Source organism: Podarcis raffonei, chromosome 9, assembly GCF_027172205.1.
Source record: "Podarcis raffonei isolate rPodRaf1 chromosome 9, rPodRaf1.pri, whole genome shotgun sequence".
In the NCBI taxonomy this organism is placed as follows: domain Eukaryota; kingdom Metazoa; phylum Chordata; class Lepidosauria; order Squamata; family Lacertidae; genus Podarcis; species Podarcis raffonei.
Window position 1 is genome coordinate 53,135,830 of NC_070610.1, and position 19,221 is coordinate 53,155,050.

Consider the following 19,221-nt stretch of genomic DNA (forward strand, 5'->3'; position numbering starts at 1 on the left):
ACCTGAATTAATTCGTAAATCTTCTACCTGATACCAGGAGTATGCTCGATCTGATGGATCAATGAGAATGGTGATGATTTTTGCCTTGGGAATCAAAGAAGCTGCTCGTTTTGGGGCTTCTTCAGAATGGAAATAGTTAGCACTCTTCTCAAAAAGGAAGTCTGTAGTAATGTTTGAAGGTGCAGGAAAGAATTCCATATACCTACAGAAAAAGAATATGTTCCTTAGAACAGTTTAGAAGTTGCAAGCATTATGCAGAAAGGGACTTATTTTGAGCACATTAAAAAAAACAAAGACAAGCTTTATCTGTTATATTTTGTAATATGTTAAACCAATCCTAGGTGTCATTGTCAAATAGAAGCAACCAAATGTTTGCACTTGTCTGCTAAACGGTATTTCCTAATTAGATAAATGAGAAGTTTAGAAACTTTCCAACCACACACACCTGGAATCACATTTTATCGAGGTTTTGGAGCAGGAACATTTGTTGATGTGATCTGGCCAGAAGCTGCAGCCATTCTGTCAGTGGCCTTTGATTCAGGCTTTTGTGGTAGAAAAACAAGACTGCTATGAGTTCTGACATCTCACAAACCTAGTTAGAGTGAAAAGCATATACAACTGCCTGTGAATCAATACAACTACCTTCCATGTCTGCTTTCAGCTCTGTGAGCATATTGATTCACAGACAATGCTATATGTTGTCCCTATAACTAGCCTTGCTAAATGTTAGAGTCCATGAAGACAGTCTGTCCAGGGAAACAACATTTGAGAAATTTCAACATTTTGTTTCCTTTTCCCCCAGTAATGCATCTTATTTTGTCCTTAACAACACTGTACAATACTATCAACAAAAGTGCTTCATGGAGGCTGTTCTTAGTTGTTGCAGTTCATTTGATGATCAGATTTACAGAAATGGAAGAATCTGAACAAACTGTCAGTGACAAACTATGTGTGAGTCAGTCAGCAGCAAGCATTTTAGTTGACTAACCAAATAAACATGTGATATTTATTAACCACAAACCACCTGTTGGACTTAATAATAAAAATCTGTTGCAAAAATAAAACCAGTATGGCATTAGTCATTCTAAGAAAGTAGACTACTCTCATAGAATCAGCATCAATGTGTGAGAACAGAGTTCCATGAGAAAACTTGCTAGAGTGGATCTTTTCTGGGATTGGTCCATCAGGCAAAATATCCTGATGCAAGACTGGGGCCCTCTCTTCAAGGATTATTTTCTCACTACTCTCTACATGGTATCGACAAACCTTCCCTCACTGTTAACATTATGGTTAATTAGAATATTATGGTTAAGTAGAATAATATTAATATATTAGAATAGAATAGAATAATATAATATTATGGTTAAGTAGAATACAGTGGACACAATCCAAGAGGAAGTTCATTTATGCCAAGCAAAGGACTACTTTTGCAGAGAACCCATTCATTTTAATGAGATGTGAACATTAAAATGTCCTACAGGATTTCCCTCTTGCACATGTGAGGAGTAAAACACAAAGACGTCTAAAATTACTGCTAAACTGGCTATTCCCCAGCTGGCTGTTTAACGCTGTGCCTGAAGCTAGAGGTAAAGGGAAGTCAGATGGTTTCAAAGAGAGAGAAAAAAGGAAGTGGAATGGTTAAGCCAGACTCAACTATGTTCCCCTAAAAATGTGTGGGATGGTTATAGATCTACCTGAAAATATGTAGGCTGGCATTCCACTACATTTTGAGTACTGTTTTAGCCATATGCAGCAGCATGTTTAGGAAGACCAGCTTTTATGAAAGTGAACAGAAACCTCTAAAGAGACATGTAAGAAACACAGCAGTGGCTCTTTTAAAATTGCTACTTGCTACCTTAGTAAAGAATAGAATGTTGTGGTTTATATTGTCTTTTAGGTAGACTCAGAATTGTAGCTGCTAGATAATATTCCATTTCCATTCAAGACACAATTACATAATGTGACAAATTGTAATTAAACTTCTCTTTCTTTGTATAATCAGAAGTATCTAATTGTTTGAAATATACCAGTATTTTCCAATAGCTGTGGTAAAATAAGGGAAGAAATCACAGATGGCATTTCTTGTATTTGTAATTGATGCTACATTATTTGCACACACTTAATTTTTAGAATAGTAAAAGTTATTTTAGTCTGCATAAACAACCTCACATTGGTAATGCCATTTTTGTATTGTGCACAGTATAGAAATTTTGAGATTTATACTAGTAACCCATCTTACCAATCAATCCCCCTGTGGTAGTTATTTCTATTAAAGAACTGTACCTCCTCAAAGGTTTTGGGGCTGGGGGAGTTACTAATGATGGATGGATGCATAATCAGGAACAAATACAAAGCTGTTGTACCTGCAAAGAGAATAAAATCCAAGAGTTGAGACAAGACAGGACATTCTATCAACTAGGTCCTAATTTTATACAACATTTGTATTTTGTGATAATCATCCTCAATTATACCAGCAATGAACTTTAAAAAACATGTATAAAATGCATGCAAAACTTTCTTCAATGAACAAAAAGTACTTGTCTTTAAAAAGTTTTCTTGGATCAATGCTGAATTGAAATTTATTTAAGTAGTAGCTGTATCTATACTGAGAACACTTGAGATTTCATTCACCTGAGATTGCAGAAGATGCAGAAGCTTTATTGTTTTATTTAAATTTATATACCACTTTTCCATTAAAAAATGTGCTCAGAGTAGCTCACAATAGAACAAAAATGCAAATCAATAAATCATTACAATAGCAATCAAATATTAAATAAATTCAAAACATAACATGACAATCCAGCAAATAACTCAGTTTGATTATATTAACATTGTAACACTTTACAGTAATCATAAAACAAACTCAATTGTTGAAACATCAATTAATAACAAATACAGTAAATGTTCAAATGCACCTGAATGCCAATAATAAAAATAAAGGAAAGCAGATGTTCCTGCTCAAACTAAACAAGTATAAAAAAATTGGTGTATGCTGGTATTTGGGTTATGTGTGGAAGAACACAACTCTAAATAAATATGTTTTCTTTTATACAATCACTTATAATTTAACAGCCATTTTGGAGTAGACAGTTGTAATGTTGGGGCAGGGTCTATGAATCAAACAGAACAGCCTTGTGCTCTGTTGGTTCATAGAAGCTGCAGTGTAGATAAGCCTGAGTTCATCACTGTTGCTCCTAGCTAGTATTTTCTTCTACCAAGCCAATTCAATAAGCCCTTACCAGTTTTCTGGGGTCCAATAACCAGGAATTTTGGTAACCGATCACAGGTTTTTTCTTTTGACCAGATATCTCTGTGTCGCTTGTCATCACAAGGATTCTAAGTTAAGGAAAAAGCAATCTTTCATCATCATCATCATCATCATTATTGCTACTAGTCAACAGTAGCTAAATTGTCTAGTTTGCATATTATGCTGCAAGATAAATTTTAATTTCTAAACATTAAAATTAATTTTTAACTTTATTTTTTGAATGATGAATATAAAAGAAGTATTGCTGCTAGGAATCATGTTTCCTTATTATAATCTAATAGCACAATCCTATGCAATCAGCACTGAGTGCAAAGAGGCTTATTCCCAAGTAATTGTGTATAGGATTGCAGCCTTAATTTATGTTTATCTAGTATCAATGCTAGAATTGTTTATATTTATTCTATTCATAATATCTGGTACCACCATGTGGGCCATTTTTGGCAAGTGGATGGGGACACCCACGTGTCAATAACCTGACATCACAGGATGATTCAAACTTCAACATAAGGATTTAGGCAAACATAAGGCACCATTCCCCATCATGGATCACTGCCTTGTTGTGGTGAAGGGGCTTGAATAACTCCAAGAAGCTCTGAGCTATGCTGTGCAGGGCCACCCAAGGCGGACAGGTCATAGCCAAGAGTTTAGACTAAATGTGATCCACCTGGACAAGGAACTGGCAAACCACTCCAGTATTTTGCCAAGAAAACTCCATGGCCGTAAAAAGGAGAAGCTTTGAGAAGAAAGTGAGAGTTTCCAAGGCATGCTCTGGTTCATGGGGTCACGGAGAGTCGAACACACTAAGACTAAACAACAAGAGTTTGGATTTGATATCCCACTTTATCACTACCCTAAGGAGTCTCAAAGTAGCTACCATTCTCCTTTCCCTTGCTCCCCCACAACAAACACTCTGTGAGGTGAGTGAGACTGAGAGACTTCAGAGAAGTGTGACTAGCCCAAGGTCACCCAGCAGCTGCATGTGGAGGAGCGGAGACGCGAACCCGGTTCACCAGATTACGAGTCTACCACTCTTAACCACTACACTACACTGGCACCATTGGATTACAAAGGGGAGAAAAATCTCCAAATTACATATGTTGCTAGGTTGTGTAAAATACTTTGCTTTTATCTGGTTTTTAAGAAGCAGAGATATAGAAGGGGAAGTAATGATAAAAGTGATACTGATTTTATAACATTCAGTTAGCAATCAAAAGCTTTGCTTAGTTAGATTCAGATTAATAATCTGACTTTAAAGGTAGAAAGCAGTTTTATCTATGCGGTATATGATTTTTATGCTGCATGTTCAATCCCTGGGATCTACAGGTAGGGCTGAAAAAGACTATCTGACTGCACAGAAGACTAAGCAAGCTGTCCGCTCTATCCCTCATAGCATGTTTCTTTTGCAATCTTACCTGCCAAAGAGGGTCCTTTTGCTCAGGGAAGAGTTCAAAGTACTTGTGAGCCAACTGAATTGGAGGTAGTGTCTGCAGCTTCAGGTTAGTCCAACTCTGAACAAAATTAGCCAGATTGACAAAGGTGTACAAACCCAAGCGGTCATTCCCATAGTTGGACAAGTGAGTCATGAAGATGCTGATCTGTAAAACAAAGCACATTTTTCTTATGGTATCACTAGATGGCAGTGAAGTTCCAGGGAAGATAACATCCATGCTATTTGTCCTTAATGCTCTGGCTACGCATGCTCTTATTGACAGGCGTATCCTATGCTCTGCTGTGGTGGTAAGACAGCACAATAAAGCACATTGGGCTCCCAAGGCTGGTATGACATGGCTAGTTTCTATGCAGCATACAGTTAGTAGTGCATCAGTGAACTGATGCTACATCAGCTGCAGTGATAAACTAAGTAAAAAAGAATTTTGGAAGCATTGGGAAAACTTGTTCTCTACCACTATAGACTTTGAATCAGTTATGATAAGTACCAATTTTTGGCCAGCAAATTTGCTTGGCAAATGAACAGCTGTTCAATTATTATTATCTAAATATTTTATTAAATGGACTGTATAAATAATATCCCTCCCGCCGAAAATTTTCTTACAGGAAACAGAACAAAAATAATAATCATGTATATTGTTATTAGATGCATATAAAATAAAGTTCCTCCAGATGGCTTAAAAGGTCTGTGGTTCCTTTTCCCCTGGTTGGAGTCTAACGTTGTGTGCGTGTTTCCCCCCAAGAGTGCAGTATTTCAAAAATTTCTATGTCAAGCAGGTAAGTCTAGATCTTCCAAGGATTTCCATCTCTGAACTACAGATTGTTGTGTAGTGCTCAACAAATAAGATAGCAATCCCTTACATGGTAACAGAATTCCCTGCAAATTCAACAAGTTATATATAAGGTGCATACAATATCTAATATTTCCCCGTGAGCTGCTACTTTCCCTGCTATACAACCCCTGGAAACAAATACAATAGCATTGGTTACACTTCCCTAGAAAAGATCTGAATGATGTTAAAAACAACTGTCTGAATCAGAAGGGATTAGTCAACCCGCAACTTGTGGTTACCAAAGCCATGCGTTCCTCTCCACAAAGTCATGGGCTCTTGTCTCTGACCTCACCTCTAAAAGACCGCGTGAGACCAGAGACAATCCCACACTCCCTTTCCCAGCTCCCAACTTGGAGCTGGTGAAAAGGGTGGGGATTTCATGCAAAGCAAAAATGAAGCCCTTGTCCCACCTTTCACTCAGAGCTGGAAAGGGAGAGTCTGGAGCTATGTTGTGTTTCTATACTTGCTGGGTTGTTGAAGTATCTGGCAGGTGAGAGCAAAGATGCTACACATCTGTACGCCTACCCTGAGGCAGAATCAAACCCCAAATTGCATGCTTTCCTTCAACTTTGGGGACGAATCCACTATTATTTGGAATAGAAAGACCAGATAGTTTGACTTGGTGTAAGGCAGCTTCCTGTGTTTCTATGGATCACAATACAAAATGCAGTAGTTTTCTACAAAAGCTGCCCAACTAGCAAACACAATGCTGAACTGCCTAGCCTTGCTTACATGGGAAACAGCTTGAATATCTTGTTAAAAGGCCAATTAATTGTAGGAATGACTGGATGTGCTAGAAATTGAAATACAGTCTAATATTATAAGACATTTCCTCTGCCTCAATCTGAGATAAGGTATTTCTTTGCATGACAGGAAGAAGTTATGATATTATTTAAACCTTTTCCTCACCCACAAAATGAAGGTTTAGAGAAGGAAAGTTGGATTTGCAGCTTTCAGGTTGCAATGCATTTTAAAACGGACCTTCTATGCACTCCATTTCCACCCAAAGCTCTGCAATTCTATTTCTGTGCTGCTTCTTTAGCAGAATTTGCAACAAGCATCATTTCACAGAGAATTTGTTTAATGAGTGTCACCTTGTGACACTGCCTGGCTTGTGACTAAAGCCCGGGGCTTCATTTTTTGTTATTCTCAAAGCATGAAGAGATACAAAGAGATATAATTCACAGAACACAATCCCCCTTATAAAGCTAGAATGGTAAAAATATGTATTTTCAAAAGATGGCTGTGTTCCCTTCAGGCAAGGAATAATGTATTTTTTGGCCACATGTATAACCTTTTCAAATTTCTTTTATTATTTTTAGTGCTGAAGCCATAAGTAGTCTAGAAACTGGACTGTTACTTTCAACAAAGATATAATTGGAAGGTTTCCCCACAAAAGGTAAGCTTGATTTTTCAGCAGCTTCTTTTTCCTCTTACACCTGTGCTGACCTCTGACATTTATAATGTCAGTTCACCTCCCGGCAATTCTTTACCTGCCAACAACTTTAACACTGCACTGAAAGAGGGGGAAAGAGAGAGAACTTGAAAAGGTTAGTAGTTCAGGGAAAATATGTATTATTCTTCCCCTGAAGCAAATCTCACTATAATTCTAAGAATGTTATGGTGTGGAGGGTTTTTACTCTTTTTCCTTTTTTTTAAAAAAAGTGGACTAAATAGATCATAATAAATCATTTTCAAAAATAAGATGCTTTTGCCAGGGAAGAGGAAAAAATTCAACATGGACCTCAAATTCAGTTTTAGTTCCACTCTGCCTCTGCATTACAAATTGTTCAACATATTTGCAAGAAAAGCGGCATGATAAAATGTTAGTTTCAGCTCATAGTGTTAAATCTAGGTTTCCTTTGCTGTTTTAAAAAATGTTTATTATATGTTTACTGTTAGAAGGGATTCCAAAATCTGCCTGTCATGTTTTTAAGTTCTACTCAGGAAAGCTTATCACAGCAAAGTCTCAGATGTTTACAGCTGCTTCTCTATGGAGACAAATTTATATTTAGGAAGCCCACTAGTTCTTTGTAGTACTGTGAAGTCCAGCCCCTGAATGGCACCAAGACAAGACTCAGCAGTACGGAAGGAGGAATCATTTCACTGCAGCACTGTGATGGGAGAAACCATGCCAGGAAAATTGGCCCGTCATCATCTCTTAACCATTTTTAGCAGCCTATAGTAAGGCCTGCCAATTGTAAGTTGGTCCAGGAGAGAACTTGAATGTATGTGAAATGTTCAGTTTATCAAAATAACATTCCAGATGTGTAGCTATGTTAGTCTCCATAAACAAATCCTACAAAGAGCATTGCCTTCCATTAAATAATTATACACTTAATATTAGTATAAAGGTCTCTGGAACTGGAGCTCATTTCTTCAGATGTGTGAAAATGCAAAACCAAACTAGGAACAAAAACAACCAGCATTTCATTATGCTTAAGCCCTACAATACATTTCCTACATGCGAATTGGTCCTGAGCAATTTTCTTAGTGAATATATGCTTTCCAATTCTTCTCAAGCAAATGTGAGTCAGCAATGCACTGATAGCCTTTAACACCCCTCTCCTTTTTAGAAAAGGCAAGACAAGACTGAATGAATTCTACTAACCTTTCCACCCTTTAAAATGTGTGTTTTGGTACATTATTAGATTGCATCCCACCATCTTAAAAGCTTTCTTATTAGAGCAGTTCAGCATTTTGTTGCTTCAGTGAAAAAGCACCCACCCTTTTTCACCTTTTCTCCCAAATGAACTTGAAATCTAGCTGTGTTTCATTGCACTCCAAGGAAATTAAGATCCTTAGAGGAGAAAATTGAATGGAAAAAAATGTTTTAAATGATGGTTTAGAGCTACATTTGGCCCCTGGCTAGTAACTGTTTTTTAATTTTCATCTTTTTCAGAACAGTAGCAAAGTTTATCGATTTTGTTTTCCCATTGCACATAACCCTCTGGGCAAGCTGGATAATCATCTCCTTTTGACTTCTTGCTAGCATGCCTGCTTTCGCACACTGCAAAATCAAGAGTGGCAAAAGGTCTCCCTCCCCTTTGGATCTGTGTTCATTCCAAACCCTTGAAGTAGCAAACATTTCACCCAGCTTTTAGTTTATGATGAAAACATGGAGCAAAAAAGAAAAGAAAAAGAAAACAAGTATTCAGATAATACATCTTAAAATAGTTCAATGTTTTCTTGACAATGTGCTATTCTGCAACAGAACATCCCAGTTGAACCCCACAGATTAGAGGGCAGTGCCTACTGCAATACACAGCCTCCATTCATCTGACAAGGGCTTGTGGGTACAAGACCCATTGAACCAGTTGAGAATTGCATACTGACACCGCTTTGTGGATAACATTGAAATTACAATATCATAGAATGGAACCATATCAGCTATTTTCCTTTCATTGGTATGGGTTTTACTTTCTAACACAGTACTCCATTCCTACTTAGTACTGGGCCCATTTCCATTTAAGTTCATACCCTTATTTTGGTTGAAGCACTCACATAACCTATCATCAATGGGAGGAACCCATTCACTGTGGTTTGGTCACACAATTACAACCTACCAGAGCTTTCTAAACTTTTCATGTTGGTGACACACTTTTTAGACATGCATCATTTCACAACACAGTAATTCAGTTTTACTAGCAAACTGGAGGTTAAATTAACCCCTTCCAGCCCTGGGAGGAGTGCGGGGGTGTTTGCATGACACACTTATACACAGCAGCCAACACACATGTCACGACACAGTTTGGAAAGCTCTGACCTAAATGGTTGTGAATTCACCTTTAGAAAGCAACTGAAGTTCCCATGTGGAGTTAGGGTAGCTTTATGAGGACTCCAGCTGAGGGAGGGAGGCTGGAAAAAACACTCTACATTGGTCCTTTCCCCCTTCATCCAGTCTCAGGTCTCCAACATTCTCTGATATTTCTATTTGAATGTCTATCACCCCAAACTCAATTATGCCTGAGCCTGAATTTTTCATATTTGCCCCTAAACCTGCCTCTCCTCAATTACTCCTCATCTCTGATGATAGCATCATCATCCACTCTATTGTCCCAGAACAAAGCCTTGGCTTTATTTTTAATCATCCTTATATTCAATCTATTGTCAAGACATGTTGCTGCATTCTATACAACATAGAAAGCCGCCCCTTCCTGTCTGTCCTCTCAGTTCTGTTGGCATCCATCCATTTGTCTCAGGAAACAATGGAGGAGTTTGCCTTTGGGGGTGAGATCAAGCTGTTGGAAGGTTGCAGTGCCTGCTGTGGCTGTAGAGACTGATGCGGGACAGATATATTTTGTTGCAGCTGGAGGAGATGAAGATGTCTGGTTGTGCTGCTGCATGTGGAAGGTGGTCGTAAGTTGCCCATTACATAAAGCAGCATTCTCAACATGCAAGCCTGGTAGACCTTCATCTTGGTAATGGATGTTAGCATCACATTCTCCTTTCAGTTAAATCTCTGATATATGCTCTACTTAAGTCCTACCCTGACCACTAAAAAAAAGGATGGAGGAAGGAAAGTGGTAACTTTGTGGGTAAATAATTCAGCTTAAGATAGGAAATATGGGTTCTAAAACTAGATTAATGAAAATCGGAAAAATGCATTCCTTAATTTTGCAACTGAACTTAGAAGACCAGATGAGCACACAAGGAGAAGATTGGCAGGTCTTCTGAATACTATTCAGGGTTCTGAAATATCAGTGATAACTTCCTTTTGAAAATGTTTGCTAGCACCAATATATTGCTCTAGCAGACCACCATAGGGACTAACATAAATTGGCTTCGAGCAATTCAATTCCAAGTACATATTTTCAAGTTGCTAATTCAATTTCTTACATCTTTTTGTCATGGGCTTAATTTTGGCATTAGGTTTACTTGATACATTGTTTAATAATAGGAGCAGAAGTAATGTCATGTAATCCAGTGCTTAAAAACAAAATGAATGGTGGTTAATGAATCTGTTTCACTTAAGTGCTAGAAGCAAATATTCTTTTAGTTTAATATAGTGCTGTTATTTTAGCTGCAGAACAAATGTTTACAGGCCACAAGAGCGTGTTTAACTTTCAGACCATCTATTTTCCAATTAATTTTGCATTGTGTACACTGTGTATGTTGGTCCCTGATATTGTCTCCATATTACTCTGAAGAGTTCAATCTCAGGTATTCAGAGACTCTTAACAGCTGCTCTTGCTCCATTAGACTCACAAAGTGACAGAATAATGAATTAGGTTTCTGTCTGCACTTGAATTTATTTTCTTAAATTTGTGAAGGAAAAATAACCTTTTTTTAAAAAAAAAAGATAGATGGCATGAAAGAGCACTATTCAAAGTTTGAAATAAAAAAGGTTCTGCCTGCAATGTCACACTTTTCTTCAACATAAACTGTATAGGGAAAATCTCACAGCTACCACAGATCTCCATTAGTAAATATCTATAAGAGAGGGTTGGGTGAAAACTCAGTAAGTAATGCTTTAGTATCACTGAAATCAGTGGAACCAGATACTCATGACTAACCTAAGTCACACTGATTTCTGTGGGAGTAGATTTAATCTCGATCCAATCCAGATTTTTTTTTTAACAGAACCTGTTGGACTGCATAAATAATACAGAAAGCCATATTTTATTACAGATAGGCAGGGCATAACTGCTCAAACAAAACTGATCCAAAGAAGAATGAGGTTGCTTCTAGTGGTGCAGAGAGCCTGGAGCAGCACCCTTTATGGTGGCAGGGCTGTAAGTGGATGGCAACATGGCTACACATATCCATCCTTGAACTTGTCTGGAACCAAGCTTTCATCTACTAGCCCAAAGAACAGGACTTGATGTCTGGAAGGTTTCAGCTCTGCCACACTGAGAAATTACTTGCGCCCTCAATTTCAGTTCTGTAATTTATAACATAAAATGCACTAGAACAACAGAGTTCTAAAGTATTTTGTCCCACAGACGATATCAAATCTGCCTAAAGCACGTACTGAAGAAGAGCATTATGCATTATGACACTGAAGGAGGTTGATGTGGAACATGAAAAGAGAGAGGGAGAAGTCTTGGGAGGAAAAAGGATCTGCTGAAAAATCAAGCTAACATTTTGCGAGGAAACCATTCAATTATATATTTGCAATTAAAGGATGCAAAGCTGTCAGTTATTTAATTATCACTATTATTAAGAGGAAATATTGATATTCTGCACAAAATGTGTTAGGTTAGTTATGTAGGTTGGTTTCATGGACTAAACAGTTAATGCAATAAAGGTTTCGAGGATGGGTATAATACTGTTTGAAATCTCTTATCTGACCTGTTGTTTTCATCATCTGTATTTCAGTCATACCAACAAATTCTAAAGGCATACTATAAGCAGTACAGAAAGCCATCCCAAAGTCTGCAGCAACATCCATTTTTCTTACCTTTACAAGGCCATAAATAACATACAGGTATGATAAATGCCAATGTATGGTTCTCCAACTCTTTATAGGAAGTCCACGGCAAAGCTTACAAGGGCAATACATCTGTGGCAGCCTGGTATGATATCCTGATGAAGCACTATTACACTTAAGGCCTGTAAAGTGCTATGTGGTTCCAATTCATTGTTCAGAAAGAGCCACAGCTGGAGGAAACGAACTATTTAAATTAGACTTCCATTTTGAAAAGAGGCTAATGGTGCCAGCCATGTACAGAAAGCACAGAAACCCCACAGAGCCATTAGGATGCATTTCAATGGCTTTCTTATTAAAATTTCTGTAACACTTTTTTTGGAGCTAAAATTAAGGTAACAGACAGAAATGAGTATATCAAAAATATATACTAAATATTGCATCAGAAAACCCTATCATTAGTTAAATTAGTAAATAATAATAATCAGGAGTTGTATCCAATAAAATCATTGTGTGTGAGGCACAGCTTAGAATAATAGAATCTTAGAGTTGGAAGGGACCCAAGGGTCATCTAGTCCAAGCACCTGCAACTTCTTTGAGCACAATGGAACTCCTCCCAAGCACCCCCCAGATCTGCCATGGAGGTTTGCCTAACCCTCCAGAATGGGTTTGGGGGTAGTGAGAGGGCGCTTCCATTGCACTCATGGAAGGCATTCCATGCTGTCAGTGATTAAGTTGGATACAATACCAGGATTCTAGGCAAATCAAATTAACTCTTCTCTTGCCTCTAGAAGGTTAATACTGAGTGACGCCATCAGGTTTCTCTGGGCAGCATGTGGCATGGGGCTTGTACTTTGACAGAGATAGCTCTTATTTTGTGTTATCTGGTTTTTGGCAGAGGGTGGAGTAACAGGACCTGAAGCACATGCCTTTCAGTAGGTCTAGAACAGTGGTTCTCAACCTGTGGGTCCCCAGATGTTGTTGGACTACAACTCCCATCATCCCTTGCTAGCTAGGGGTGATGGGAGTTGTACTTCAACAACATCTGGGGACCCACAGGTTGAGAAAAGCTGGTCTAGAAGGTTGCCAGTTTTTCATAAGGAGGATAACTGCTCAGGATGTACTGAACTCAGGCCATTTATGGCCTTCATTCACAGAATGTACCATTCCCCATGTAAATATAGCATAAACAGATACAGGAACATGATTGCAGAATGTATGTGTTATCTATTGTAGCTAAGGAATAATGTCTACATGCATGGCAGGAAGCAGACATAAAGTAAAGATACAGAAGTATCTTTAGATTTATAGACAGGTATGTTTGTATGTTGAACTCAACTTGGCCCTTGGGTATAATTGCTCTTCTACGGGCTCAGAGATACTGATAATGCCTTCCTGTCATGTTTTATTAGCAAATCCTGCAAAACAAATATACTTCTGAATGGCACTGTTCTATATCTGGTTCAAAACCTACATGTTTAGTTTCTTCATCATTCACAAGATGCCCTTAGGAGACTGGTAGCATCTCATCCTTTGAAACACTGAATGGAAGTATGATTCTACTAGCCCATAATATTTATTTTAAATTGTCAACAAAGCAAGAAAGAGAGATGCAGCAGGTCAGATCTAATGGAACCCTACTGCACTTGAAAGGAATTATTCCATTTAGGATGGGGAAAGCAATTTTTGCCAATTTCCCCCTTCCTGCTGTAGCCCCTGGTATCAACCTCTTCACTGTTCCATAGGAATCCAGATTTTCATAGGGTGCCATGACACTGCATGGGGAAAGGAGGAATCTGTGAAAATCACCACTTCTGTTTGTGGAACTTTCTATAAGTGCAACTTTTCATTAGCTAGGAACTGTCCCAAATGTTTCCAATATGGCCACCAAACTTGAGGACTTGTCCTTATCATGTCACTACAAATCTGCACAATGGCCCCTGTCATGTTGATCAAGAAGCCTCTAGCAGCTGTGGAACAACATAACCACTACTGTTTCTAATTCACATAAGGAGACTATTGCGGCAACAATTATCTGCTTCATTGAGAACTTACAGCCTTATCTCCCTTACATTCTAGTAGTGGGTTAGCCCAAGGAAGTAAGCAATAAAAACAGAAGAAAAATATGCTCAAAGGCAATCAAGTTTTTACTATGGATCAGCAAGCAAGCCTTGTTGCAGAAAAACCACCACAGTACTGTCAAAATGTAACACCATCAACGGTAATAACAGTATCACTGACTTGAAAATGAAGAAATATTAGCATGGCAGACAGCCATGTCTGGAAGCAATGCAATGTGAAGTAAATTGTCACCTGAGGTGCCAGGCTTGAAGTCATGACAAAAATAAAACAAAAGAATTCTATGCTGAGCAAAATAGGTAGCGTTAATTACTCAGCCAGGCAAAGTTTTAAAATGCATATTCATCAAATAATCTGTGCCTTGGGATAGATAAGAGAGACATTTAATGACAGGAAGAAACACAAAGTACTGTGAGGAAAAGCTGTCACAATCCCTCTCCTTCCTTCCTAAACACTGGGTACACATACCAATGTTGTTTAGTCGTTTAGTCGTGTCCGACTCTTCATGACCCCATGGACCAGAGCACGCCAAAACATACGCCAATACACATACCAATACAAAGTATAAAGGGCAATTGGAAGCCACAAAATGGGTCTGTGTGTATACAAACATGACTGCACTGCTCTCACTGAAGAAATCTAAAATGGAAGAGTCTTCTGTCAGCAAAGTCTGTTTAGCCCAATGCAGTAGACAAAGGTCCAAGACTTTATGAGACAAGAGGAGGCCCATAACCTAACAAAAATGGTTTTGAGAATTTCTGCTTAGGGCAGGAAGGCACAACCCATCTGTATGAGCATACGAGGCCCCTTGCAAAGAAACCACAGTTACTGGGAAGCAATTTTAAATACTGTACATAAAACTGTTTTTGTGGGAGGGGTGGGTTATTGTTTTTTTGGTTTGTGGGCTTTTTGTTCTTTTTTATTATGTATTTTGTCTTTTTATCCTGTATTTTTATGTTTTGAACTGCCCTGAGATCTACAGATGAAGAGTGGTATACAGATTTAATAAATAATAATAAAATAATAACTGTAATCCCGACCAAATGAATTAAAGTGAAAAATGAAATCACAGGAACGGCTGCCTTACATTAAACCAGACCATTAGTCCATCTAGCTCACTATTGTTTACACTGATTGGTGGTGGCTCTCCAGGGTTTCAGACGGGGTCTTCCCCACTCCTACCTGGAGATGCTGGGGATTGAACGTGGGGTCTTCTGCACATAGAGCAGATGCTCTGTCACTCTACTAGGGCCCTTCGCTAGTCTTCATGCACTCCACGCTTGCTATCTCCTAATAGGTGGTCTCACTAGTTGGCTACAAATCATATTAAGGCTGCAATCCCCTTCACACTTACATGGGAGCAAGTTCCATCAAACTCAACCAGACTTACTCCTAGGCACAGCTTTGTATTATACAAGCATTTACCCCAGTGAGTCTGACCCTCCATAGCCTATGGGTGTGCAATGATTATTTAAAAGTGAATAGTGTGCTATCAACTCCCACTGTTCTTTATGCACTGCTAGAATTTATGCTCTCTACATGCTTTATGAACACAATGGTTTTTGCTGCTAGGATAATTTTATACCTGCTATCAGATCACAGTTCAGCAAGCGACAGAGGGGACGTAAACCAATTCCACAAAAGTGCATGCATTAGAAGACTACTAGATGAGCTATTTTAGAACACAAGCTTTTATGTTTCCCACAAACACAGCAAACAGATAATGTTTTTGTGCATAGTACTAAACCTGAAGGATCTGGAAACTTAGAAGGGAATAGAGCTAATATAAATGATCAAGTCATGTAAGACATTCACATATGCTACTATTTTACACTGCTGTGGCTGTTTTTCGGCACAGAGGAGGATGTAAAATAAACTCCAGAGTGTTTGTGGAGTGCAACTTTCATCAACCCCAGTCGGCGCATCCAAATGGTCAGGGAATATGGCAGATGTAGCCTAATGTCAACTGAAGGGCGCTAAATTATCTTACCCCTGTTATACATTTATTTCAATTATACAGTTAGATCTTGAAGTGCAGTTTGGTCTTGTCCAAGAGCTGTAGGGATGACCAACATGGTACACATGAAGGCCTTCAATGGCACATCTGGGCAGAAGCCCCAGTTTCTAAGTTTTTGTTTAAAAAAGTACATCTCTAGTCCTCCTAAGAAGTAAGTTATGAAATTAAATGTGCAGGTACCATTATAAGTGATTTCTGTGAAATGAGCCAGCTAGCTGCTCCCATCTGTCTGTGTTTTTAACCAATGAATTTTAGCTATGACTGATAAGTGAATTGCTCAGACATCAGGCAAGAGGAATCCCTGGAGTCCTAAAGAGCTGCTGTTTTCCCCTTCCCCACAGCGCACTTTTCCTGTTTCTGTCTTTTTTCCTAGTCCTTGGAATCTCTATAGTTTGTTCTTTTTCTCTCAACAACAACTTTCCCATGGTGAGTTCATCTGAGATCAGGCAGTCCCTGAAAATTATTTTCTGCAAATACAATAAGTGTGGGTGGATTTCAAAGAATCACCCCTTTCTTCAAAAGGTAAACATGAAGATTTTGCAAAGAGGCTTAGGCATGTTCAGCAGCTAAACACCATTAAGAATTCAACTTAAAAGTACAATGGAAGCCATGCCTATCAAGAAATGTGTCACATTGTGTTTAATGGGGTTAAGACACGAATAACTTTTACCACCATGTTACTAAGCAAACAACAGAATATATTGAACCTAGACCAGTCCAGTATATTTAATTTTATAAATACATGTGACGAAAGTATTTGACCTTAAACATATCAGTGATAGCAGCTAAATAAAAATACTGCCAATGGTTTAATTTGCAATTTCTTAAGGTTGTGGACCTCTGTAAAACAAGCTCAATGATTATTTTCTTTAAGTGTCTTAAAATAATGCGATTTACTTACTGGATTGAGAACAACAGTGAAAAACAGTTCCCCACCCTGTATACTTTTGTTCAGTTCTTTAGGACCACCAGGATACTCTTTGTAGAAAATGGTGTGAGTAAAGAGACCACAAGTTTGTCGAGGAAGAACCTACAGAAAAAAGGAACAGTGAGGGGAAGAGCAGAATGAGGCATGATCTACCCAAAGCAGAGCACTTATTGAGTCCCAGAAATTTTAATGGAAGAGATATTAACATGCACTTAATTCTCTCACTGTAATTGGCACAACTTGAATATGCTTAACTTTGTTGGGTGATTTTTTTAACCTTAATTTTGATGTACAGAAAAATGCACAGAATAAAGAAAAACTACAAACTCCTGGGGCAGCAGCATATTGATAGGTACAGCAGCAACACCCCATATTGTGCCAGTGCACAAATGTCCAAAGAAGCACCACATGAGCAGATTACTTGTTGATTTATTTATATATGTATTCATATATTTAATAATGCATTGATATTTATAACTTTGAAAAAAACTCTCTTTTTTGCCAAATTGTTTTTATTGATTTTCCAAATCTTATCGAATCAGCCACAAATTAAAACTAATACATTTTTTCCCCAAAAAATTGGCCCAAAAACCCCTTTCAATGTGACCTACAATCATCTCAGGCTTGTCAGTTCCCCATTCCCTCCTCCTTCTCTTGACACAGCACTGAGGAGGAGATCAGATGCTTTCTCTTCCATTTTAAACAAATGTTCAACATCAGAAACCAAACAGCTCACCATGATGTTTTTGTGGATGAAGCCCCTTCTGTACCGTGCAGGTTTCAGGTGTGGATACTCTTCTGTGCTGGTGATTCTGATATTCCAGACTTTCTTCCAGGCATCGTAAAGTTGGACGTGGACAGGATAGACGCCAGAATGGTGTGGAGCTACAGCATATCCCAGATCAGTTGGAATGCCATGTTCCTGAAACAAAGCAAAGCAAAAGCCTGGAGAGCTCATCACTGAAAAGCTCTCTGTGAGCCTCTCATCCAAGCCAATATATGAACAAGTGTGATAATGCTTTCTTTCACATCTTGCTTTCAGGTACAGTGCCACAGAAAAGATGACAAAAACGGCAGGCAGATATTTCGGTCCACTAGAGGAAGAAGTCCAAAAGCAACAATAGCATACCCTTATTAGCGTTAACTAAAAGTGACAAAGTAATGTGCAAGGTCCCTTTCCAGATTTTCAGCTGTCATGGAACTTAACATACATTTTTCATCTGCATAAAGTATGATAGGTATAATATATTTTACAATGCATGGAAACAACAACAACAAGGAGGAAATAATATGTAAGTTTCTGAAATCCAATCACTTTTATGACTTGCTTTGCTTTTCATATATGTCTATACATGCAGACAACCTGTTAAATCCATACATTGATCCTTATGATATTGTTATTCCAGTTGACATTCTGTTTCTTTCCTTCTGCACAGAATAAATTCAAAACCTACAGCAGGTTGGGCAAATGTCAGCTTGAGACTTTTCTTTCAGGTTCCTTTTTCATGCTAATGAAAGCTTATAAAGGAAACTTATAAAGTAGCTTCCTCCTACATTTTTTCTGATTAGTTCAGTGCACTTTTTGTCTAAGATCTCCTCTGTTGCAAGTGCAATAGCATGTGGCCTTTGTGTCTTCCATTCTGTAATGATCATGACTTCCATTCAACAGTAATGCCACCAAGGTTTCTCTTTTGTTGTATCTCTAGCAGTGTTCTATCAAGATATCTAACATGCAAATTATCCTCCCTGAATAACTTGTTAATTTAAATAGACTTATGTGGCTTATTTTAAAATCCTGGATGAACCCCATATGCCTAGATAATGGCAAATCTTTTTCCTCCAGATTTTTAATCTTTTTTATAAGCCTTACACTTTAAAGCTTAAAACGAAGGCTGCTGTGTAATTTTAAGTCTCTACTTTTTTATTTCACTAAATTCAATTTAGGTCTCCTTTGGAGATTCCTATCTGCCAGCATAATGCAATTTCAAAATTCTGTTTTAAAGTTAAATTCCTAAACTGGTCCCTGTGTGCCTGCTGATTCGCACTGAACATTTCTCCTCAAAGCTTCTGTTGCTGAACACGCCCCCTCCACGCCATTGCTTGCGATGGGACGACGATGAGGAATGAGGCCAGGGAGAGGCTGGCACTGCAGCAAAAGGCTGCTGAACACGCCCCCTCCACGGCACCTGGTTGGGTGGCCATCGGGGGGGCGTGAGCGCCAGCCAGGTGAGCTGGAGGCAGGGGGCAACGCCCCCTGCTGGGCAGTGCTCGGGCTCC

At 38.5% G+C, this 19,221-nt stretch overlaps 1 protein-coding gene and 1 long non-coding RNA gene across 3 annotated transcripts in view; one reads left to right on the plus strand and one right to left on the minus strand.

Annotated features, from left to right (window-relative positions):
• Window positions 1-19,221, minus strand: part of LOC128421177 (bifunctional heparan sulfate N-deacetylase/N-sulfotransferase 3-like) — a 64,664-nt gene that overhangs the window by 10,737 nt on the left and 34,706 nt on the right. Inside the window, 6 exon segments of the mRNA XM_053403558.1 lie at window positions 28-202; window positions 2,240-2,363; window positions 3,240-3,336; window positions 4,681-4,863; window positions 16,918-17,046; window positions 17,681-17,866. Coding sequence (XP_053259533.1) covers window positions 28-202; window positions 2,240-2,363; window positions 3,240-3,336; window positions 4,681-4,863; window positions 16,918-17,046; window positions 17,681-17,866 — 894 coding nt within the window.
• LOC128421178 (uncharacterized) lies at window positions 6,209-9,639 on the plus strand. 2 transcript variants are annotated; one of them, XR_008332254.1, is made up of 3 exons: window positions 6,209-6,949; window positions 7,488-7,750; window positions 8,453-9,639. It is a non-coding gene; the product is annotated as an uncharacterized LOC128421178 (long non-coding RNA). The 2 variants fall into 2 exon arrangements; XR_008332253.1 differs by lacking the exon at window positions 8,453-9,639 and having other exon boundaries at window positions 7,488-7,891.